Source organism: Staurois parvus, unplaced genomic scaffold, assembly GCF_062004578.1.
Source record: "Staurois parvus isolate SC_StPar_1 unplaced genomic scaffold, SC_StPar_1.0 ptg000832l, whole genome shotgun sequence".
Taxonomy (NCBI): Eukaryota; Metazoa; Chordata; class Amphibia; order Anura; family Ranidae; genus Staurois; species Staurois parvus.
In genome coordinates, this window is record NW_028318628.1 from 1812982 (window position 1) to 1839056 (window position 26075).

The following is a 26075-nucleotide window of genomic DNA, read 5'->3' on the forward strand; positions in this document are numbered from 1 at the left end:
AGACCTCAAGCAGTTGGTTGAAGAAGAGTGATCCAAAATTCCAGTAGGGAGGTATAAGAAACTCATTGATGGTTTCCAAGGAATGTGCTACCAAATATTAAATTGAGCGTGCCAATAATTTTGTCCAGTCCATTTTTGGGGTTTTGCATGGAATGTGGCAGATTTGGCTTTTTGTTTCTCCACTTTTTTGTGTCATACCAATACAAACAACAGAAGTAAACATGAGTGTCTAAACAATTGTAATTGCAACAATTTTCTGGGCAACGTGGTACATTGTCTGCCAGAAATGCAGGGGTGGCAATATTTTTGGCCATGACTGTAGGTACAGTATATGTGCTATGTCATGGAATGAACATATTCAAATTCAGTAAACATTTTATAAGAAATTATGCATCATTATTATTAAGTGGCTGCTAACTGAAAAACACTTTGAAATCCAAACAACACATTAGACTCAAATCACAGTTGTTGAAATGCATAGAATGTGTGAAGGTAAAAAAACCTTCAGCCTTTACAACCACTTTAAGGGTTAGGGTTAAGGGCTAGTATTAGCGATAAATGTTAGGGTTAGCAGTAATTGTTTGGGTTAGCGATAATTGTTAGATTTAGAATGCTATCCCTAACAATTACCGCTAACCCTATCGCTAATGATTACTGCTAACCCTAACATTTACCACTAACCTTAGCCCTTAACCCTAACATTTAACCCTAACCCTGGCCCTTAACCCTAACATTTACCCTACTCCTTAACCCTAACATGCGACTTTGGACACATAAAGGTGTCTGCACTACTTTGATGCGACCTGCATAGATGTGAACCTAGCCTTAGACAGCTGTGTTAGGAGGCTGTCAGTATGAATCACAAAGACAGGATAACTAACAGTTTTTGGTTGGGGACCTAAAGGACGCCTAAGACAGGCTATTAAGTTGTATGGAGTGTGGAAGAAAAAGCTAAATAAGTATCTGCTAAATCTGAGCTGTAAACCAGCCAATACATCGCTTGTTCTTTTTGACCTTAGATGGGACTAATGTCATGTTAATATCTTATCTTTTAAGAATATTATCCTTTACTTCACAGTATTTATTCCTTTTGGCACCCTCACCATAATCTGTCTGATTATCCTATAGCCCCAAGCCCTATTCTTTACAGCCTTTGGTGGCTTTATCATTTTGGACTAAAGGCTGACATTCACAATTCCCACTGAATCGGCTGATATTTGAGCCATGGGTTCCCTTTGGCAGCTTTTGGCTAGCCGAAGATCAAGTGTTCAGTTGACTTTTATTGAAAAAGCCATGTGGAACATTGATGGCCGAACAGAGCCTTCATCCAGTCAGATGCAGGCACTGTTAGGGCAGTCTGACAGCCACAGGTGTTGGATGTCAGAATACAGCAGCTAGCAGGGAAAATTTGTTCACCTACGCTGTTTAGCATGAATGAAGGAATCTGTTAGATTTCCTTTGTTCACCTTGCAGGGTTGAACCTATTTTGTGCAGGTAAAAGCAATGGATCCACTTTGATTCCAGCCCAAGTGAATGTCTTGGAGATTACACGTTGCTGAGGATTCTCTCCCAGGCCCACTCTGAGAGCTCTAGGTATCTCAGTAGGCAGACAACAAGATTTGGCTTTATTTCATAGGAGAAGAGGGAGTGAGTCTCCTACAGTGCAAACGCATAGCTGAAGATACTGAGTATGTCACTGTACTTCGACTGATAAATAATGGGAAGGGAGGGGAAGCATAGGCACCTGCAAGGGCCAGGATTGAAGTGAACCTGTTGCTTTGTCTTATGTGGGCAAACCACAGCGTTATGTATTACCTTTTGTGGCAGAAGTAGAATTTCTATGTTTGCCAATGGAATTGAATATTTGAAGCCTTAGAACACATCTCAGGCAAAACTGCTGCTTAAAACCCATAGTAATACTACACATAGTACTACCCATAGAAGAATGTTTTTGCTTGAATGCTTATTTTTAATGTATCATATTTTCAAAGTTTTTTAGATAGACATCGTAATAGAGATCAGCTTGATGTACTGTATATAATTGTGTTATTATGTACAGTATTAGGCTACCATCACACTCGTATGATGTTCTGTTGTTCTAAGTTTCCGCATGATAATGGGTGTTGCATTAAAGGTATCCCTTGATTTAGAATGTATTGCTAACCCATGGCAATGGATCAAAAACTGGATTCCTGCTGTATTAGATGGGGGTGCAGTTCTAAATGGCATCGCATCACACCACAGAGAGTGCCATGCCGTGAAATAAACCGTAAAGTGTGAATTACCGCAGCTTGTAGGTTTGAAGCCAACCCAACACTTTGTTTTTATGCGTTATTTAAAACTGTATGTGCATGGAAGTATTCATACATGCCTTTTTCATATGCAGATTCTATTTTAGGCTTTGCAGTGCTAAACAATGGTAGAGCCTTATGGCTTCTTCTTACAACTCATTGAAAACAATGCACCCCTTTTGTGGTTGCTATCTTATCAGTGGTTAAAGGATAAGTTCACCTTTTCTAACATGTTATACCCGTATTCAGGGTGTAACATGTTAGCGCTGCAACTGCCCCTACACCCCCCAAGTCCCCACTGTGACAGCAGATCGGGGATCTTCTCCCTGTGTTTACTTTCACAATTAAAATTTTTTTGAAAAGAAACGGCTATGCTTGGCTGCGCCCATCTGGGTGCATCATTCATGCACAGTACTTTTTCCTTTGCAGCTTGTAGTTCTCAGTGAACTACCATGGCACTGTTAAGCACTGTGGTATGTCATTCACTCTTCCTGTCTGTGTATATCTGCCTGCTCGTACGAGGTACAAGCACACAGATATACAGACAGGTCTGCAGGGTCCTACATGGCACTGGCGATCTGATTGTGGGTGCAAAGCTTTCTAGAGTCCTAGTAAAAAATTAATAAATGCACATTTTTTTACCTGCAAAAAGTACATTTATTGTTTTTTTTTACAAAGGTGAACTTATCCTTTAGGGAAAAAGGATTTTCAATGTTCACAACGTAGGCCCTGAAATCTGAACTTTTTTCCATGTGAGCAGACCATGGCAGGTTGCCAGCCTTCCTCTGAAAAAGCAATAGATGTTTCTGAGCAGTTACAAACCAACTGAAACTGACTTTAATGGCTCATTCACATGTGTGGAAACCCTTGCTTCAATGAAAAGCAGTATGCATTGGATTGCTTTTCATAGGCGTTTACCGGCGGTGAGGAGGCGATATGTTGCCTCCTAAGACATAAAGGAAAATATTCCTGCACTGCCTTCTAGTGTCCTTAAATATTAAAAGCTAGCCTCCTCCTGTTTAATCCTCTAAATGCTGCAGCACTGCATCGCAATTGTGTGCATTGCACGCGGTTTGGATTGGTTTCATGCTACCCCATAGATTTGCATGGGTTGCGTTCACCAAATGCAACATGCTGTTTCATTTTTGCCATGGCATGTGTGAAGTCATAAACAGCTGCAAGTTTTTAGCCTGCCATGCGTGTGCCCTGCAGTTTGCCATTGGGCTGTCTATCAGGTTTGCACCTTACTCCTGCAGACCTCATAAGCTGCCCTACAGATAACTGAAGAAGTACGCATCATAGACCAATAACACTGCTGCTAATTGCAAGACAGTGTGGGAGATTTACTTAAACTGGTGCACTCAGAATCTGGTGTAGCTGTGCATGGTAGCCAGTCGGCTTTTAATTTCAGTTTCTTCAAATAAGCTTTGGCAATAAAACCTGGAAGCCGATTTATTTCTATGCAGAGCTGCACCAGATTTTGCACTCTCCAGTTTTGGTTAATAACCCCCAGTGGTGCAGTGTTGTTGGTCTGTAACAGAAACTTCTGTTTCTGTCAGGTTCCCGGAGTAAGAAACTTTGCAAGAGATGTACAAAATATTATTTGCTTAAAGTGGCAGTAAAGTTTTTTTTTTTTAATCTTTTACATACAGGTAAGCCTATATTAAGACTTACCTATAGGTACAGTAAATATCTTCTAAACATGCACTGTTTAGGAGATATTTACTTTAGCAGTGTGCATGTGCACTGCACTCTCAATGGACAGTGTGCCATCCATTGAGAGAGATGTGCCGCTGCCAAAGCTCCCGCGTGCATACGCGGGAGTGACATCATTGTGGCTTGGTCAATCAAAGGCTGCAGCCCACAAACCCGAAAAGGAAGAGCCAAGAGCCCCCCAGGGAGCCAAGACAGCGATCCGCTTGGGGGCTTCATTTTCAGGTAAGCCTTTCACAACGTGCTTCTCGTACTAGCTGTCGCTTTTTGAAAACAGTTCGGCCATGCAGGGCTCCACCCACATGGCCTTGTCATTCATTGACAGAGCTTTGTGAATGACCTACGAGTGAATGACCTAATGACCCAATGGCCTTTGCGTTTGTCAACTTGTAGTTTTCAATGAACTACCATGGCACTGTTGAACTGTCACGTACCTGGTTGGGGAGCCTGACGTGGAGAGGAGGCGTCCTCTTACTACTCCCTCTCAGAGCCCCTGATAGTGGGAACAGAGGGCGCAGAGCCAGGAGTGGCACGAGTGCCGGGTAGGTCTGGAGCTAGCAGCAGGTAGGTGAAGACCCAGGAGATCTGGGTGAAGGCCAGGTGCGGATGCAGAAACGTAGGTGCAGCTGCAGGTAGGTGTGGCGGTAATCAGGATGCAGACTGGGACTGGACCGTGGGTGCAGCAGCAGGGAAGTATGGCCGTGACCAGGATGCAGGCCGATGCAGGACCGTGGGTGCAGCAGCAGATAAGTATGGCAGCCGTCGATAAGTATGGCAGCCGTCAGGATGCAAGCAAGGTGCAGATAGAGGTAAGTAGGTGCAGCAGAGTCAGACAAGCCAGGTCAGGATCAAACGAGCAAATCAAGTACAAGGGAGCAGGCAAGCGGATAGTGAGGGATATCCGGGGTCGGTGAAGGCGCAGTTCTTTCTTAGTGAGGTCAGATCAGGATACAGGCAACAGAATAAGGTAATAGAGTGCAGGATGTTATGGACCAGAAGGCATTGATTACACTGTATTGCAGGTTTAAATAGCCTGCCTTGCAGTGACGTGCACGTGCGCACTTCCGCGCTTCTGAGCATGCACGCTCCTGCACATGCGCACTTGCACCGCCACGGCCCGAGGGACAACAATCCCCTCTGCTCCTTCCTCCTTGACAACTGTTGACAAGGAGGAAGGAGCAGAGGGGATTGCTGTCCAGCCCAGTATTCCAGGTACCTGTCCAGGCTGGAGAAGTAAGAGTGTTAGACCAGACCATTATCCCCGGCACCTGCCATCTGAGCGACCACCAGAGGATACTCCCATTACCAGGCTATACTTTCACAGGACCTTTGGCTACATGAGATCTCTATACGCGCATTAAGATTGCGCTTCCGGTGAGTGGGCAATCTTTCTATACCTTCATGTCGGGATACTGGAACACACTCGTTTGGATTGAAGTCATATTTATTACCTGGGACTGTTTACCATTCAGTTTATAGGACTCTATTACGTAGGATTCATATCCGGCTGATTGTATACATCATATGTATTTATTTTTTATAGCGCTGCACTCCCAATTTTATGTTGCATTATGAAGAAATTTGATTCATTTAAATTTTTTTACTGGACATATTTAATAGCAAAAAGTCAAAAATATTGTTTTTTTTTTCTCAAAATTGTCAGTCTCTTTTTGTTTATAGCGCAAGAAGTAAAAAGCGCACAGGTGATCAAATACCACAGAAAGAAAGCTCCATTTGTGATTCCTTTCCTGACCATTTTCCAGATCTTTGTGCTGTGATATTTTGAAAGTTACTCCATCAAGTAGCACTGTAACTGAAATAACTTTATATCTTTTTTTTTTTTTTTTGAGAAAGATACATTTTTCTTTTGGTTGTATTTAATACTGTAACCCCTGGGTTTTATAGTTTTTTCTATATAAAGAAAATATTTAAAGAGTTTCCCTTTCAGTTATAAATATATATTATATAAAATAAAACTGCCAGGACAGTGTAAACGCCCCCATAAATGACCCCTTTTTAGAAAGTGGACACCCCAAGGTTTACCTATGTTTTGCCACAATTTTTTAGAAATGAAAAAGCATACTGGTATTGAGGTGATTAATGTTCGCTTAGCCTTTAAAAGCCACCCACTGAAGCCCAGGGCAAGTTTTTTAATAGTGCATTGTGTGCAATGGCTAGACATCATGGATAAACAAAAAACACTTTAACCCCACCCAATCCCTCAATCATTGGTACTTTAACTGGCAATTGCTCGGTCATTCAACAGTGTACCCAAATTAAATTTATATAATTTTTTAAGACTAAACATTTAGGAAAAAAAACATATTTTTTACTTTCTGTAATAAAACATATCCAATAAAAACATAAAAAATTTCTTCAAAAATGTAGGCCAAAATTTATTCTGCTACATGTCTTTGGTTCAAAAAAAGCGTATAATTATTGGTTTGTGTGAAAGTTGTAGCGTCTGCAAACTTTGTTATATATTCTGTGATAATGTGACTGTGATAATGTGGCGTGCAATCTGGCACTAACAGACACTGCCTGGAAGGGACACTAGCTGACTGACACTGACATGGCTTGTGACATTAATACAGTGATCAGATATACTGTAAACTCTACTAATAACACTGGCTGAGAAGGGGTTAACATCAAGGGGCAATCACGGGGTTAACTGTGTGCCTAACAAGTATAATATATGCTGCTTTTACTCACAGATCTGGTTGTTTCTTCTCCCTACTTTTCAGGGAGAAGAAACAGCCACATTGCTGTTTTGTGAACACAGAGTTCTGTGTGTTCGTAAATACAGAACTCTGTGCTGTGATTGGACAAAGCCGATCAGCAGGTTTCAGGCAAAATCATTGGCTGAACATCTGATATGAGAAACTTTTTAGTACTGACAGCAGGCTTTCTGTATGTAAGAGAGAACATGAAGTCTTCAATGTGTGTATTTGGAAATTCCTTTCCAAATCACAAGCTGCAGTTCTTAGATTGTAAAATGTCCTTTTAAGAATGAAAATAATATAAGGCTGAAAACCAAAATTATTGTGCTCTTAAAGGAGATTATGAATATCAGGAACATGAGTGTTAAGGCACAAAATAGGATGAAGCTGGACTTGAAAAAATGTAGTGATCACCTTTGGCTTTCGTTTAGTTGACTTTGTGTTTACAGAATAAATTGCTTTTGTGTACTGCAGTTCTTTTTTACCATGTTAAAGTATATCTAAAGCACAGACTTTTTTATTTTAAATTGAGTAGGAAAAGGTTAAACCCCTGTCAGGTTTTTCTTTGCCATCTGTATCAGTCTGGGGAGGTTTTCTCTCACTTTCTGTTGTGTTTACATGACGGGACATGAGAAAAATGTCCCATTACACCAAGTCCAACCTGCAGTCCATGATGGCTATGAATGCGGCCCAACCCAAAATTGTAAACTTACCTAAAAATGTTACATTAAAAAAAAATAAATACAGTTAGGTCCTTATATATTTGGACACAGGCACAATTTTCATACTTTTGGCTCTGTATTCCACCAGAATAAATTAAAACAAAACAATCCAAATGAATTTGAAGTGCAGACTTTCAGCTTTAATTCAAGGGGTTGAACATAAATATCAAGTACAAGTATTTTAGGAACTGCAACCATTTTTATACACAGTCTCTCCATTTTCAGGGGCTCAAATGTAAATGGACAAATGAATATAATCATAACTAAAATGTTAATTTTTAATATTTTGTTGAGAATCCTTTACTGGCAATGACTGCCTGAAGTCTGGAACCCATGGACATTACCAAAGACTGGGTTTCCTCCTTTCTGATGCTTTGCCAGGCTCTAACTGCAGCTGTCTTCAGTTGTTCTTTTCTTGTGGGTCTTTCTGCCTTTAGTTTAGGGCAACTTTAGAGAGTGAACTTACTGAAGGGAGACATAGACAGCAATACAAACCAGATAGGATTCTAACTGGTCACCACTCACCATCACCACCAAAACTAAAAAAAAAAAAGAAATTCTTTATGTTTTAATATAAATTTAAACATGCAGTTAACATTTGTCTGTAAAATGTATTTAAATATATAAATGCATTTGGTCTATTGGTTTGGGCAATATGAGTCACTTTTATGACATTAGAATATTAACTGGGCAGCACAGTGGCTAAGTGGTTAGCACTTCCGCCTGGCAGTACTAGGATCGTTGGTTCGAATCCCAAAATCCCAACCACAGCACCACCTGCCTGGAATTTGCATGTTCTCCCTGTGGGTTTCCTCTGGGTACTCCGGTTTCCTCCCACACTCCAAAGACATGCTGGTAGGTGAATTGGCTCCTGTCTAAATTTGCCTTAGTTTGTGTATGTATGAATGTGAGTTAGGGACCTTAGATTGTACGCCACTTGAGAGTTAGGGACTGATGTGAATGTTCAATATATATGTAAAGCGCTGTGTACATTGACAGCGCTATATAAGTACCTGAAATAAATAAATAAACTATTTCTCTTTCAGAGCTAAAGAATATGAAAGTGCCCTGGAAGCTAAAACCCTTGTGTCTGACTCTCCATACAAAGCTAAGTGCGTATACCTTGAATGCAAAGTCCAATTTAGTACAATTGAAATTTAGTTATGTGGGTTTTAGAATTTAGTTTGCAAGTGATTTGTTTTCTGTTTCCAGACTGCAAAGACTTACCAAAGACCTCCAGAAACAACTGCTAACTCAGGACACGGGGATTTGGGCCACCAATAAAGTGTCTGCTTTAGACAGAGCTTTGGGGGAAGTCTCACGGATCTTAGAAAAGCAGGCAAGTACTTAAGATGCTACCTGATTTGAATGTAAACATTTGTCTTTGCTTCCATTTGGTTGTCTGCATGTAGCCTCAGACCGTAGAGAATTTAAGAAAAAGCAAATGTAACCATCATGTTTATAAAGTGTGGTTCAAGAGTGAACTTGCACTGCAACATCTAATGGAATAATCACAGATAATATATCACATGCATAGCATAATGTATAAGCAGTGACTTTATTTTAGTGTTCAGTCAAATGAATGTGACTATTTGACATTTCAGTCTCCTTTGGAACTTTTGTTTGCAGCAATTTGTGCAAAATACAGTTATTTTCTATTCGTGATATGTAGCAAGGCTTTATTTCATGCTTTGGCTCAGCTTTCAAAGTGTGCAGCATTTGGATGATAAAATTCCAGAGAGGGCTGTATTTTGTAGCCCTACCCAGTCAGATCCTGACCATAACTGTTTGTTATCAGATATCGGATATACCAGCGCTGCTACGGAGAATTATTCCCATTAAAAGCCACAATTGAGGGATTACTTGGATCGGAGTCTTTGCCTTCCCTCCACATGTAATTTGCTGCCAATCAGATAGCAGAACAGCTTTCCATTCTACAGAGTTCCCCATTAACTTTAAATCATGTTCTCAAAATTGAAGCCATTAGTGGGGCCCTAGCGGGGTAGTATCACTTCCTGCATTAATATCTTATCAGGAGTACCCCAATCCCAATAGACATTACTAAATAACAGGTGAAAACTGCAGCTATTAAATGTGGTTCCCAAAAAGCCAGATATTCCTGCAAGCAAGATTTGTGATCAGATGTGACACTATTGCTTACAGTATTGCTATAGAGTTGGTACTGAAAGCGCAGCCTACATCTTAACATTTCAATTTCCCTTGGGGTTGCTGATTGTTGTTTAATGTTGTGAGCCAAAAATCGTATTTTTTTTAATAAGCCTTCTACAGCTAAAATGTTACATCTGTTTTAGAATAATTATTTACATGGGAATTGTACGTGTTAAATTCTTCTAGACACCTTTTTTCTTTTCATTTAACAGTTGAGTCTAACTTCACACTAGTGCTGCAGTATAATCATGTTTTTTCAGTGCATCTTTGTAGTGCTTTTTTTTTTTTGCACCTTTTTAAGTGTGTTTATGATTTGTTTTCATGCTTCATGTGTTATTTGTAGAAGGAGGAGACTGGTTGTAAAGCTCAAAACCCTGCCAAAAACACATGTACATTGTTTTTCATGTGATCCCATTGAAGTCTATGGGACCAAAAACACTGTGCTGCATCAGAAGCATCTGCACCTATTCAAAAATCTCACTCCACCAAGTTGCATTGATGTGAATGGGCACCATAGAGTATAATCCATTGTGGTGCATTGCAGCACGATGGCAAACGCAGAAGAAATCGCACTAGTGTGAATGGGGCCTTAACAGTTAAGGTATAATTATGCTGGTTTGTTCTTTCTTTATTTATGAATTATATGTCATATTGTCCATCTACAGGATGTTTGTGAAATTCTAGGCACCACGTAACTAATATTAAAACTGTCCCCTCCTCCCCAACACCCATTCTCACAAACCTGTGTACAAGAAAGATCTGTATACTTACTTATTTTCAACCCACTCTGGTCCGGTCATGTGATTTCCGCTGTGTCACCCAACAGCAAGCTGCAGGGGAAAGGAAAGAGTGCTCATACTACAGCTAGCAAAGTCTGGAGCAGTGATGTCACCAATAGGTTTCACCCATTGTCAGTGCATCCTCCTCTTCCCTGCAGCTGCGCTATCTGACACACAGGAACCAGATCATGTGACCAGAGCGGAGTGGCCAGAAAATAAGTAAGGAACTTCTTTCCTTTTCTTTGTTGATCAAGTGTTACAGTAGTACACTTTTTCAACTGTGTTATTATATACTCCATCCTATGTCTGAGTTTGTTTAAAGTGATTGTGAAGCTTTGTTTTTCAATTTTATTAAAATATCAGTCATGTCATACTTACCTGCTCTGTGCAATGTTTAGCACAGAGCAGTTCCGATCCTCCTCTTCTCTAGTCCCCTGTTGGCGCTCCTGGCTCCACCCCCCCCTCACTGAATGCCCCCAGAGCAAGCCAGGTATGTGAGCTAATGGCACCTGCTGCAGTATCTGAGCCAATTAGAAGCAAGAGAGCTGTAAGAGCCTCGGCTTTTGTGCGCATCGCTGGAGCAGGATTGAGCACAGATATGTATTTAAGGGGAGCTACAAACAGAAGGTGTTTTTACCTTCTTGCATAGAATGCAGTAGGGTTAAAAAAAAAAACCTCTGCTTTAAAAAAAACAACCTTAAATGTATACATTTAAAATGTTTGATTTAAAGGGACTGTTCTCCTTTAAATAAAAACTTTTAAACTTTTCTTTCAGTTGGAGAGTAAATTCTAGTGATTTTTATCACCTCCTTTCTTAACCCCCATCCAATACCAGATTCAGTTTTGTGTGGCAGGGAAGTGAAAGGGTATATAATAGATAGACAGTACTGGGAAGTATTATATTATAGTTTGAGACCTTTCAGTTACTACTGTGAGAAAAACATATCAACTATTTTGACCATGCTTCCTGGACTTTCATTTGTGCAATTCCATCATGGGTTTTGCTGAAGTATTTTATTTTATGAATTTCTTACAGCCTTGTAAACTTAATGTATAATTGTCTGAGCTATTCCTGGGAGAGTAGTTATATATATTTGTTGTGAAATATTCTTTCTGGCTCCCAAGAGAGTCATCTGTTTTTAGTGGTGGATCAATAACCTTCCAGCAGATGGATTTAGCAATGTTTGACCATGCCTGTATAAGATCATTTTTAAAAGTGGGTAGTAATTCTGTTGTTCAGTGGGTGGGAGAAAGCACCCTGATGGTGTGATCCATTGACTAGTGGGAATACAGTTGACACTGTTAATTGAATTTCCTATGGGAGTTGTTGTATAGTAAAAAGCTGGGTATGCTGCTCAAAATGTGGACCGGATGCATTGTGTATTGCTGCTAATCGCATCTAAGATCAGATACAGAATACTCTCATGGGAGGATGAGAGTGCAGTACAATAGCTTTTCACTTACTAAATGGACTGCTTTATGAGCTTCATCATAATAAAAGTACTCAAAAGACTTTCTCCATCCCTTTTCAAACATGCTAAAATATCCACACTGGTATTTAGTGTTAGGAATACTGCATACGTAGAAGTTACCTGAAGTAGGGATATGTTTTATAATAAAATATAATATAATAATGCTGGATATTGATAATATAATTATCGTAAAGGGTGAATTATATAATTGTTCTGGATGTGGATGATGTTTTAGTGTCAGGGAATTTTAATGCTGGTGTTGGTAACATGCAGAGACTTAACCTCTTGCCGTCCGCCTGCTGTTTATAAACGGCAGGGCGGTGGCAGTCCAAGGTCGGGTTGCCGTTCCTAAACGGCACCCGCCTTTTCTAGCTGTGCGCGCTCCCTAGGAGCGCGCACCACCGCGATCCGGTGTCCGCTGTGTCCTCCGGACACAGTGAAACACCGATCGTCAGACGGGACCTCTGTACGAGGTCCCGGTCATGTGATCACTGATTGGCGAATCAGTGATCACATGCAAAGTAGTAAGCAAGATGTCACTTGTGACATCATTGCTTACTACGTGTGAAATCTGTGAATGATCACAGAGGTCACATGGTACAAGGCTATTCACAACAGCCTTGTACCATGTGACAAGCTGTGACCAATCACAGCTCACTCAGAATTTCTCAATGACTGCAAGAATGCAGACAGAGAGAAAGAGAAATGATTGCTTTTACATCCTATATGGGTGTAAAAGCAATCAGTGTAAAAAAAAAAAAAAAATCTTCATCACCCCCCACAAGTAGTACAATGTCACCATGGTGACACTGTACTGCTAGGGTGACAGTATGTAAAAATAAAAAATAAAAATAAAAAATAATATAAAAAAAAATAAAATAAAAATGTAAAAAAAAATGTTTAAAAATTATAATGTTTGGTTATAAACTAATTTGGATTTTTTTTTTTACTAAAAAAATAACGGAATAAATTTTGGTCAAGATTTAGGATGAAATATTATTTATTTGCAAAATTTTATTAAAAAAAACACTTTTTTTCAAAATTTTTGGACTTTTTCATTTACATAGTAAAAAAAATAAAAATCCCAGCGGTGAATAAATACCACCAAAATAAAGCTTTATCTGTCTCAAAAAAATGGTAAAAAATTCATATGGGTACAGTATTGCATGACCGCGCAATTGTCATTCAAAGTGTGATAGCGCTGAAAGCTGAAAATTGCCCTGGACAGGAAGGGGGTAAAAGTGTCCGGACAGGAAGTGGTTAAGGTTCTTTGACCATAAAAACCAGACCTACAAATTGATCACACCCACAATTCTATGTACTACATAAGTACTGATCAAGGAAATTGTTGACTTTGGATAGATGTTCATTCAAACAGTGCCTAAGATAGAGATGATATAAAATATAAACCACCAAAAAATTACTCAACAAAAATGAAGATGTAATGGTGTATTGTGGAAAAACTTAGTACACTCTTGCCTTCAGAAGCTGGTGGTAATAAATTAGCAGATATGATTTCTTGTAGGCATTTTGCATAATAGTCCATTGGTCTCTGACATTAATTTATTGAAATTTCTGACCAGTATTTCATGCATAATTTCTTTAGTTGCAAGATATTTATGGATTTCCTTAACAAGATTGGTGTATTTGTGCTTCACATCACTACTATGTGAAGAGATCTATTTCTGATTCATTTTTAACTTATGGAAAGATGGCCTCATATTCTCATCAATCATATGATGCAGAATTCATACTTGATTTGATAATTCAACAACTGCAAGCTGCCCAGGCCCTGAAGCAGAAAAGCAATGCCAAACTATAACATTTCCAACAACATGTTTCACAGTTAGTATGAGTTTTTTTTTCCTAAATAGCTAACTTCATTGTGTGCCAAACCTGTCTACTGTAACCATGACCATTCAGCTCTGCCTTTAATTTATCAGTCCATACACACAATTCATTGTAATCTGTTAGGATTACATTGTTGTATCAAACCATTTCACCTCAGTTTTGTCCCTAGTGATTTGTCCTGTGCCCTGCCTGCACTTTTATTGTTCTTTCTGCCTGAGAACTTGAGAACGTCCATGGCATCCAAAAAGCATACCTTTAGGTCAAAAGCAGTTTTAGACCAGCTAGAAAATAGTGATAGTGAATTAGAACCACTTGCAGAATTGATCGATAGTGATTAGTGGGGAAATTCATCATCAGACATTGAAAGTGACGACAGCGACAATTCTTCGACTGAACTCAGTGATGTGCGAACTTGGTGCTCTATTTCAAATTTCTGTGTTTTTGATTTAATTACATTATTAATTATTATATTATTATTTTTTATAATTATTTATTATATTATGATGATTTCTTGTTTCAAACTTTATCATACCCAGGATGTTTACTAGACTCTTGTTTGGACAGATTTAAGTTATTCCTAAGAATTACAGGCCTACAATATAAAGCAACAAATTTCCATGCAAAACAATGTACCGCTTTGACATTCAAAAATATTAACATAATCAGACCACCAGGGAGGTTATAGATGACCTGTCACGTACATTACTTTTTTTGCATGACTGTAATTTCTCTCATAAACGTGCCTCCATTCTCTCAGTGTGGGTTATGTGCCACTTATTTTCCTGTAATGAAGGCAGGGAAGTTGCTATCTATGTCCCCAATAACCATTCCATTCTTTTTTTACCCTTTTCTTTTAAAAAATGTTAAATAAACATATCCATTTTGCCTTGTTGAGTCTACTCTTCATTAAAAAAAAAAAAGATTCTAGTTTTTAAGTTAATGGATCTGTTCAAATATCTTCACTCTGGGCCTTCAAGCCTCAGTCTGAATGAACCTCAAAGATCTATTATGGCATCTGTAGTATGAGATTCTGGTAAATTGCTGTTACAATATTTTATATTGATTGAATTAAATAAGACGAGATAGCATGGAGATCTTCAAGAATACTTCTTTCTGCTTACTTGGGTTGGGATGAATAGTGACAGGTAAGTTTTAAATAAGGCCTTAATTACCCCTACTTTCTTTTTTTGTCATTCTGCGGTGAATTGGAGAGTTTATCATACTCAGTATACCTTTAGATGTGGCTGCACCAGTTCAGGTAACTGGATTACCAGGATAGTATCATTTTTAATAAAATTAAACAACTGAAAAAATTAAGTTATCCTTTAAAAACACAGATTCAGCACTGGACAGCTCCTGAAAAGTTTATCATCCATTAAATGGTCATTTTTGCTTACAGAGTGGTTAACGTGCTAATAATCTTCTATTCTTGGGTTATAAAAATTAGGCAAAGTTAAATCTTATCTAATTATTATTATCTAACATTACCTAGGAAGGAGGAGTTTTGACATTCACAAAGATAACATGGAAAGTTGATAAGATTGTTTGCAATTTCAGTTCAGTACACAGGATATTACAAAGATACCACATTTCTACTGGCATTAATAGAAAGTTTTCTGTAATTGCATGAAATATATGAAAATAATTTTTTAAAAAGCCAGAAAAAAACAAAAACTAATGCAGCCACCACTTCTAAGTATTGTAAATTGAAGTACTTTGCATTTTTATTCTTAAGTTTTAGAAATACTTTTAAAAAATGTAGAAGTGTTTTAATAATAACAATAATAAAACTAGAAAAGCTACAATTTCTGGGGAAACTGTGTGAAGTGTTCTTGCCTCCACCAGTAGTCTACAACTGGAGTGGGCGGAGTAACTGGGTGGAGTGGCTTGTCACTCTGCTGCCTGCTCACACACCTGGGTTCCTATGGCAACTCACTCTACAGCAAGGGCAGAGAAGAGCAGTTAAAAACAAACTGCTCCAACTTGCTCACTTCACTGGCGCTTGCCATCTTCAAATGGCTGTAGTTTAAAAATTATAAATCCTACACCGAAGAGCTTTATATTGTGAGAATCACAAGACCCAGACGTACATTTTGATGCATAGTATGTCTCTAAAATATTAAAATGAAGGCACAGTCGTAGTTTAGAAATTGCCCTTCAAATTTGAGGTGGCTAGAGTGGAGTTTCAATGAATATCAATGGAAGGCATGAGTTGCAAACAAATGGTCATATTGTGAAAACTATCAGGACTATGGCTTAGCCGTGGACATTTTTAGTGACAGCAGGGATAGCTGAACATTTTGATATAAGATTTGTGTAGGTGGGCTTGAAAATGAGGGAGTGATGGCAGTTTAGAAATCATGTCCTGATTTTTCAGCTCACACTCTAGCTTTTGTCAGCTCCCACTCTAGTTTTGAACATTTCCGCCATTCATTCCTATGTGACCAATTTCACCACAAAAACGCTGATATTTCATGAACCATTTGGCGAAACGTTCCACAAAGTAATAGCACACCAATCGGGAACAATCCGCACGTTTCGGTATATTACTGTCTATGTAGTGTAAAAACTGTGGGAGGAGTTAGGGTGGTAAATTTGGCTATAATAATAATATGTATGTGAGATAACAGTAAGTGGTCTTGCCATGCAAGAACACTTAATAAGGGGACGGAAATAAGTAGGGAAGAGAGATACAGAAACAGCAACTACTGGACAACAGGTGGATCACAGAATACAAACAGAACACCTCTGTTTGACCGCTATTAGGCTGAACATTATACATCTGACATATAAATATGCATGTGTAACATATCAAAACTGGGAGGAGTATAAGAAACATATCAACCTTTGTCAAGATCTATAGACCACAGCAGCTGAGTGTGATGAGCCAGTGTATAAATTTTATTCTTGGGCCAGTTGTTAATGGACATATAAAACGTGCATTAAAAGAGAGTCCAACTCTCATGTCAAGGTTTCTGAGTAATGACAATCCATCCAGAGAGACTACCCCTGGGCAGGTAGGTAATTCTCTGAAGAGCAAGGTTTAGTTGCATATCCTCTAACTGATCTGAGTGATGGTGGAGTTTGTGCTACCCATTTTCTAGTAATTATTTTTCCACAAACAAATAGTGATGTTAATACAACGTCCATAGTATGTGATCAAAAGTATTACTGTCAAAGTATCTCAATATACAAGTAAAGTTACATTCTATCTGCATATAGAAAGTGTGCTTAACCACTTGCCCTCCAGAAGATTTACCCCCCCTTCCTGACCAGGCCATTTTTTGCGATACAGCACTGCGTTACTTTAACTGACAATTGCACAGTCATGCAACGTTGTACATAAATTAAATTTATGTACTTTTTTTCCCCACAAATAGAACTTTCTTTCGGTGGTATTTGATCACCTGTGCGTTTTTTATTTTTTGATATTTAGAAGAAAAAACAAACTATATTTTTGACTTTTTGCTATAAAACATATCCAATAAAATAGTTTTTAAAATAAAATTTCTTCATAAATTGTCTTTGCTAAAAAAAAATCCCAATACGTGTAAATTAATTGGTTTTCATGAAAGTTATAGCATCTACAAATAGCGGTATATATACTGGAATTTGTATTTATTTATTTATTTTACTGGTAATGGTGGATCTGGACCAGGGCATCACTGAGCTCCTGGACTGTCTGAGGTGCAACCTGGCGGCAGCAGATGGCCTGAAACATAACATCCCAGAGGTGTTCTATTGGATTTAGTCAGGTGAGCTTGGGGGCCTTTCAATGGTATTAATTCCTTCATCGTCTAAGAACTGCTTGCATATCTTTGCCACATGAGGCTGGACATTGTCGTGCACCTAGAGGAACCTAGGACCCACTGCACCAGCGTAGGGTCTTACAATGGGTCCAAGGGGTTCATCCCGATACCTAATGGCAGTCAGGGTGCCATTGTCTAGCCTGTAGAGGTCTGTGCGTCCCTCCATGGATATGCCTCCCCAGGCCATCACTGACCCACCACCAAAACAGTCATGCTGAATGATGTTACAAGCAACAAAACTTATTTTGCTCACTGAACTACAACTCAATTTATAACATTTGTATCATGTGTTTATTCTGGATTTTTGGTTGATATTCTGTCTCTATCATTTAAAATACACCTATGATAAAAAGTATAGACCCTTCATTTCTTTGTAAGTGGGCAAACTTACAATATCTGTGGGGGATCAAATAATTATTTCCCCCGAGATATATGAGCTCCATATACTCATACCCAATATGAGCTCCATATACTCTTGTGTAACAACCTCTTTTTAATTGCCTTCTTTTATATACGTTTCTTCATGGAGAGCTTTTTATCCTGTACTTATTATGCAACATATATCTCCATTGTAATTGTGATTTTTTTATTGTTATGTCAACGATTGCTACCGCCCACGGATTAACATAGGTTAACTCCCCTTGGTGTGGTCCCTTTAAGATCTGGAGCATGGGAGTTGTTATTAAGTTCCTATATAAAGCAGCGTGTATTCTCTGTGGGCACGACTTGATAAAGGAGGCCACACCTCCGAAATGCATCGCCATAGCAACCCTCTCAGTCTCACCTCTCCCAGTTCTCACCCGTGTCATCTGATCTCCCCACGGTGTGTGGTGCCGGCGGGTCCATACACATGCGCACTCGATTAGGCACTTTATAGCCCATGGATGGTGTCCTGTCGGAGCTGGAAATTTCAGCTTATAGCCAGCTTGCCTGTTATACACCCAGTGCCCAAATCTTTGTGCCAGGAGCTCTTTGTGTTTGCAAAACTGCCCACTGCCTCCTCAAGCTCTGGGAGAGACACCAGGCCTCCAGTGATAGCCTGGATAAGAGAGTGACATGGTTTGGAGATAAGTTTTCCCCTAAGGAATAGTTGACCCTAGTAGCTTTGTTAGATTGTAAAGATTTCCTTGGATATTACCATAATGGTAATGGGATTATTCATCAAAAGGCTGTTAAAGTCTTGCAAAGCTTTTAAAGATTATTTCTTCTGTTACAAGTGGGCTATTTGGGTCTGTATGTGACTCTGTTCTCTCTTATTGGTGCTGTTGTTTCGAAATGTATTTTTTATTGTGCATTTTCTGGAGGGTCAGTGATTCCAGCCTCTTTTTGGTTTGAATGCAGTGTAGGAGTTTTTCTGGACTAGAGTCAGAGACATAACTAGAACCTTCAGAGCTCTGGTGCAAGAAACCATTAAGGGCCCCCCTGACCCCCCCCCCCCATTTCCAAAAAATAAACTAAAAATCTGCCAGCAATGAAAGGGTTAACTGTGTACAGTCACCCAGGATCTTGTAGCAATTAAAGTCTCATTAATCCTTTTATTGCTGGCAGATAAGTTGGAAGTGCATGATTAACCCTTTCAGATCTGTGTTGGAAGTGTATGATTAACCATTTCATTGCTAGCAGATCTCTAGTGGAAATACATAATATTTCCACCAGGGATCTGCTAGCAGTGAAATGGTTAATCATGTTTAATCATCCCTTTCAGGGCTGCCAAGGGTCACAGGTGTCGTGATTTTCCCCTCTGTGGCAGCTGGCATCTCTTTGATTTGGGGAAGGGTAGGGATAAGAGGATTCGTTTTCAGGGGCGCTTTTGCAGCATAGAGAACTTGTGCTGGAAGGGGGGTGGAGAGAGGTTAGATTATAAATCCAACTGCCCCTTTTAGCACAAGTCCTCTCTACTCCAAAAATGCCCCCTAGCATTTATCCTCTATGCCTGGTACACACTATGTGTGTGTGAATGAAATACAGATTTTATTACTAAAGACCTCAGATCAGCACAACACATGCAGAACGGTGTCCCTCCTCTCCAGCTCCTCCTCCTCTCTGTGTATAGGAAGACAGGAGGAGGAGGCTCCACTCTGCAGTGTGTGACAGGCAGCCAGCAGGAAGAGATTCCAGCTGCCATATACGGAAAGAATCGCAGCGTGTGTTACCCCAGGCAAGCTGTGGGGCAGTCGCCAATGTGTCCATGCCAGGCAAGTCATTGGAGCCAGGTGCCGGAACTTTTTCTGGCACTGGGCTGTGCTTCAGGACTCGGCCTTGATGTACAGGGACTCCAGGACTTAAATTAAATCCTGAGAAGGTCCTGTCAAACCTGAGAGACTTGGGAGGTATGCCTTTGTTGCCATCTTGACCCCCTCATGGTGGCGGAATGCCAGGGCCTGGTCGATAGTACCACATTTGCAATAAGAACTTTTTGTCTAGTTGCTACCTACCCTTCCCTGCTCTATCTATTTTAAGATTTGCCTGTATATATATATACAGTATCTCACAGAAGTGAGTACACCCCTCACATTTTTGTAAATATTTTATTATATCTTTTCAAGTGGTGAGTGTACAGCTTGTGAAACAGTGTAAATTTGCTGTCCCCTCAAAATAACTCAACACACAGTCATTAATGTCTAAACTGCTGGCAACAAAAGTGAGTACACCCCTAAGTGAAAATGTCCAAATTGGGCCCAAAGTTTCAATATTTTGTGTGGCCACCATTATTTTCCAGCACTGCCTTAACCCTCTTTGGCATGGAGTTCACCAGAGCTTCACAGGTTGCCACTGGAATCCACTTCCACTCCTCCATGATGACATCATGGAGCTGGTGGATGTTAGAGACCTGTTAGAGACCTTGTGCTCCTCCACCTTCCATTTAAGGATGCCCCACAGATGTTCAATAGGGTTTAGGTCTGGAGACATGCTTGGCCTGTCCATCACCTTTACCCTCAGCTTCTTTAGCAATGCAGTGGTCATCTTGGAGGTGTGTTTTGGGTCGTTATCATGTTGGAATACTGCCCTGCAGCCCAGTCTCCTAAGGGAGAGGATGGGATCATTCTCGGCTTCAGTATGTCACAGTACATGTTGGCATTCATGGTTCCCTTAAAGAACTGTAGCTCCCCAGTGCTGGCAACACTCATGCAGCCCCAGACCATGACACTCCCACCACCATGCTTGACTGTAGGCAAGACACACTTGTCTTTGTACTCCTCACCTGGTTGCTGCCACACATGCTTGACACCATCTGTACCAAATAAGTTTATCTTCGTCTTATCAGACCACAGGACATGGTTCCAGAAAATCTATCTTCAGCTCTGTGTATACAAAGGAGCATGGGGTAGCTCTTCTTTGTAATGGGCATGGTAGTGACACAGCTTCAGACAACCCACACTGGCTCACAATTGATATGATCCAAAAATAGGCAGAAATTAAAATTAGACAGAATAAAGGTGAATAAAGCACCTGGACCAGATTACATATACCCACGGGTCCTTGAAGAATTGAGCTGTGTCATTTCAAAGCCATTGTTTCTCATTTTTAGGGATTCTTTAATGACTGGCATAGTACCACTGGATTGGCGTAAGGCCAGTGTGGTGCCAATATTTAAAAAGGGGTCAAAATCTTTACCAAGTAATTAGAGACCTTTAATAAAAGACTAGATAGATGAGTTATTGCTGGGAAAAAATATTTTAAGCAACAGACAACATGGATTCATGAAAGACATAAGTTGTCAAACAAATCTGATTTTTTGTTAAGAGAAGGTGAGCAAAACCTTGGACAGAGGGGTGGCAGTGGATGTGGTATACTTGGATTTTGCAAAAGCGTTTGACACAGTTCCCCACACACGGCTAATGTGTAAGGTAAAGTCTATGGGCTTGTTAAAATCTGTGTGTAAATGGATAGAAAACTGGCTAAAAGATTGTGTTCAAAGAGAAGTGGTTAATGCTTCATACTCTGAATGGTCTAGGGTTGTCAGTGGTGTACCCCAAGGTTCAGTGTTGGGACCCTAACTTTTTAATATATTTATAAACAATATAGGGTCTGGGATTAAAACTATCATTTCAGTCTTTGCAGTTGACACCAAGCTGTTCAGTGGAATAACATCCTTACAGGATGTCTTCAACTTACAAGCTGACCTCAACGCACTGTTTAATTGTCTGGAGGAAAATGAGGCAGATGAGGTTTAATGTTGATAAATGTAAGGTTATGCACTTGGGGACTAAGATTATGCATGCATCATACATACTAGGGGGGGTACAACTGGGGGAACCAATGGTGGAGAAGGATCTGGGAGTTCTGGTAGATCACAAGCTTAATAACTGCATGCAATGCCAGGCTGGGGTTTCTAAAGCGAGCAATATCCTCTCTTGTATTATAAGAGGTATAGACTCCAGAGAGAGAAATATCATTTTACCCCGGTATAAATCATTTGTAAGACCTTATCTGGAATATGCAGTTCAATTTTGGGCACCAATTCACAAAAAGAACATTGGGGAACTGGAGAAAGTACAGAGAAGGGCAACCAAATTGATAAGAGGCATGGAGGAGCTCAGCTTTGAGGAAAGATTAGAGGAACTGAATTTATTCTTTCTTGAGAAGAGGAGATTAAAGGGGGATATGATCAACATGTATAAATACATCAGTAGTTCATATAGTGAACTCGGTGTAAAGTTATTCACCCTGAGGTCATCACAGAGGACAAGGGGGCACTCTTCACGTCTGGAGGAAAATACATTTAATCTCCAAACACGGAAAGGTTTCTTCGCAGTGAGAGCTGTGAAAATGTGGAATAGACTCCCTCAAGAGTTGGTTCTGGCCAGCTCAGTGGATTGCTTTAAAAATGGCTTGGATTCTTTCTTAGATAAACAAAATATAACTGGATACTAACATTTATAGGTAAAGGTGATCCAGGGAATATCCGATTGCCTCTTGGTGGATCAGGAAGGAATTTGTTTTCCCTGCAGGAGCAAATTGGATCATGCTTAGCTGTTTTTTTTTGCCTTCCTCTGGATCCACTGTGGGTATAGGATTATAAATTTTTTTATTATTATGTATTTATTTATGGTAATTATATAGCACCGTCAATTTACGCAGTGCTATACATACATATATTGTACATTCACCTCAGTCCCTAACCCTCAAGGGGTGTACAATCTAAGGTATTATTATTAATGGTTGAACTGGATGGACTTTTGTCTTTTTTCAGCCAGACTAACTATGTAACATCCCCACTAGTAGTGCCATACATGATGAGTCTCAACTGATGGCTTGTAAAAAGGTGTCTCATTACCAAGGTGTCACACAAGAAACATGATGGGTAAAAGCAAAGAGCTCACTCAAGACCTTTGTAGCCTTATTGATGCAAAACATCCTGACGTTGTTGGGTACAGAAGGATTTCTAAACTTCTGGATATTCCAGTGAGCACTGTTGGGGCCATAATCTGGAAGCGGAAAGAACATAATTTCACCATAAACCGGCCACGACCAGGTGCTCCTCGCAAGATTTCTGACAGTGGAGTGAAAAGAATTATCAGAAGAGTTGTCTAAGAGCCAAGGACCACTTGTGAAGAACTTTAGAAAGACCTGAAATTAGCAGGTACAATTGTTTCAAAGAAAACAATAGGTAGTGCACTCAACTGCCATGGCCTGTATGTATGCTCACCACGCAAGACTCCATTGCTGAAGAAAAAGCATGTTGAAGCTTGTTTTAAGTTTGTTGCATAACATTTAGACAAGCCTGTGAAATAATTGGAGAATATAGACTGGTCAGATGAGACCAAAATTGAACTGTTTGGATGCCATAATACACACCAAGGTCATGAAGGTCAAATGGCACTGCATATCGCCCCAAAACCACCATACCAACAGTGAAGTTTGGAGGTGGGAACATCATGGTGTGGGGCAGTACTGGCAAACTTTATGTCATTGAAGGAAGGATGAATGGAAAAATGCACATTCTTAATAAAATTTTTCTGCCATTTACCAAGATGCTGATGAAACAAGGGTGGACTTTTCAACAAGACAGTGATCCCAAACACAAAGCCAATGAAACTCTCAATTGCTTTCTAAGAAAGAAAATAAACCTGTTAGAATTGCCCATCCAATCACCTGACTTGAATCCAATAGAAAATCTGTGGAAAGAACTAAAATCAGAGTTCATAGAAGAGGCAGTCAGAGCGTTCAAGATTTGAAGACTGTTTGTGTGGAAGATTGGGCCAAAATCACACCTGAGCAATGCATGCGACTAGTTTCTCCTTACAGGAGGCTTCTTGAAGTTGTCATTACCAACAAAGGATTTTGTATGATGTATTAAGTTAATTTCAGTTAGTGTGTGCAATACTTTTTCCCTATTACATTCCATTTTATTACGCATAACTTAATTTATGAACTTGTTTGTTTTGGTTTCTTTATATGTATGGATTGCACGGGTTGCTAGCGATATGTGGTAAGAATTTCATGTCAATACCACCTTTAGAAATATATTTACTGAGAACAAAAAATTACATGTTCAATACTTATTTTACCCATTATATATATATATATATATATATATATATATATATATATATATATATGTACTGTATCTATCTATATACTGCTCAAAAAAATTAAAGAAACACTTTGAATACACATCAGATCTCCATGGGTAAAAATATGCTGGATATCTATACTGATATTGACTGGGTAATGTGTGCGGAACGTAAGGATGCCCCATTGTTTGGTGAAAATTATCAACCTACAAAGGACTGAGTTCAAAGACACCCCAAAAAGCAAAGTGAAAAAATTATGCAGCACTCTAGTCCATTTTGCTGAAATTTAATTGAAGCAACTCAAAATGGTACTCAGTTTGTATGGCCCCCACGTACTTGTATGCATGCCTGACAACTTCGGGGCATGCTTCTAATGAAACGACGAACGGTGTCCTGGATATTTCCTCCCTTATCTGGACCAGGGCATCACTGAGCTCCTGGACAGTCTGAGATGCAACCTGGCGGCGTCAGATGGACTGAAACATGATATCTATTGGATTTAGGTCAGGCGAGTGTAGGGGCCATTCAATGGTATCAATTCCTTCATCCTCAAGAACTGCCTGCATAATCTTGCCACATGAGGTCAGGCATTGTCGTGCACCTGAAGGAACCCAGGACCCACTGCACCAGCGTAAGGTCTGACAATGGGTCCAAGAATTTCATCCTGATACCTAATGGCAGTCAGGGTGTCATTGTCTAGCCTGTAGAGGTCTGTGCATCCCTCCATGGATATGCCTCCCCAGACCATCACTGACCCACCACCAAAACAGTCATGCTGAACGATGTTACAGGCAGCATAACGTTCTCCATGGCTTCTCCAGACCCTTTCACGTCTGTCACATGTGCTCAGGGTGAACCTGTTCTCATCTGTGAGAAGCACAGGGCACCAGTGGCAGACCTGCCAATTTTGGTGTTCAGTGGCAAATGCCAATCGAGCTCTATGGTGCCAGGCAGTGAGCACATGGCCCACTAGAGGACATCGGGCCCTCAGGCCACCCTCATGAAGTCTGGTTCTGTTTCTTTGCACACAGACATTCACACCAGCTGCATACTGGAGGTCATTTTGTAGGGCTCTGGCATTGCTCATCCTGTTCCTCCTTGCACAAAGTATTAGCTACCGGTCCTGCTGATGGGGTTAAGGACCTTCTACGGCCCTGTCCAACTTTCCTAGAATAACTGTCTGTCTCCTGGAATCTCCTCCATGCTCTTGAGACTGTGTTTGCTGGGAGACACAGCAAACCTTCTGAAAATGGCACGTATTGATGTGCCATCCTGGAGGAGTTGGACTGCCTGTGCAACCTCTGTAGGGTCCAGGAATCACCTCATGCAACCAGTAGTGACACTGACCCTAGTCAAATGCAAAATTAGTGAAAAACAGTCAGAAAAAATTAGTAGGGGAAAAAATCTCAGTGGCCTCCACTTGTAAAACCATTCCTGTTTCAGGGGTCATATCATTGTTGCCCATCTAGTGCACCTATTGTTAATTTCATTAACACCAAATCAGCTGAAACCGATTAACAACCCCCTCAGCTACTTAACTGACCAGATCAAAATCCTAGGAGTTTAACCACTTCCCCTGCAGAGGATTTATCTCCCTTCCTGACCAGGCCATTTTTTGCGATACAGCACTGCGTTTCTTTAACTGACAATTGCGCGGTCATGCAACGCTGCACCCAAATTAAGTTTCTGTTTCTTTTTTCCCACAAATGGAGCTTTCTTTCTGTGGTATTTGATCACCTCTGCGTTTTTTGCGTTATAAACAAAAAAAGACTGACAATTTTGAAAAGAAAAACTATTTTTGACTTTTGGCCAAAAAACATATCCAGTGAAAAAATTTTAAAAATCAAATTTAAAAGCTAATAAAAAGCACTGACACTGTACTAATGACACTGGGCAGGTAGGTAATTAACATCTGTGGCAATCATAGGGTTAACTGTGTGCTGTGTGTGTTTCACATTATGTGCTATGTGCTGTTTTACTATGCAAGCATTCTGCTTTGTATTGCTCTGTTATGCGATCGTCGGGTGCCAG

The 26075-nt window shown here is 39.9% G+C and overlaps 1 protein-coding gene across 3 annotated transcripts in view; it reads left to right on the forward strand.

Annotated features, from left to right (window-relative positions):
* SCAPER (S-phase cyclin A associated protein in the ER) overlaps positions 1 to 26075 on the forward strand; it is a 363489-nt gene that overhangs the window by 163723 nt on the left and 173691 nt on the right. For all 3 annotated transcript variants that reach the window (XM_089655289.1, XM_089655291.1, XM_089655290.1), the window contains exons 21-22: positions 8493 to 8558; positions 8659 to 8785. In XM_089655289.1, the coding sequence (XP_089511415.1) occupies positions 8493 to 8558; positions 8659 to 8785 (193 nt within the window). The remainder of the gene's footprint in view (positions 1 to 8492; positions 8559 to 8658; positions 8786 to 26075) is intronic.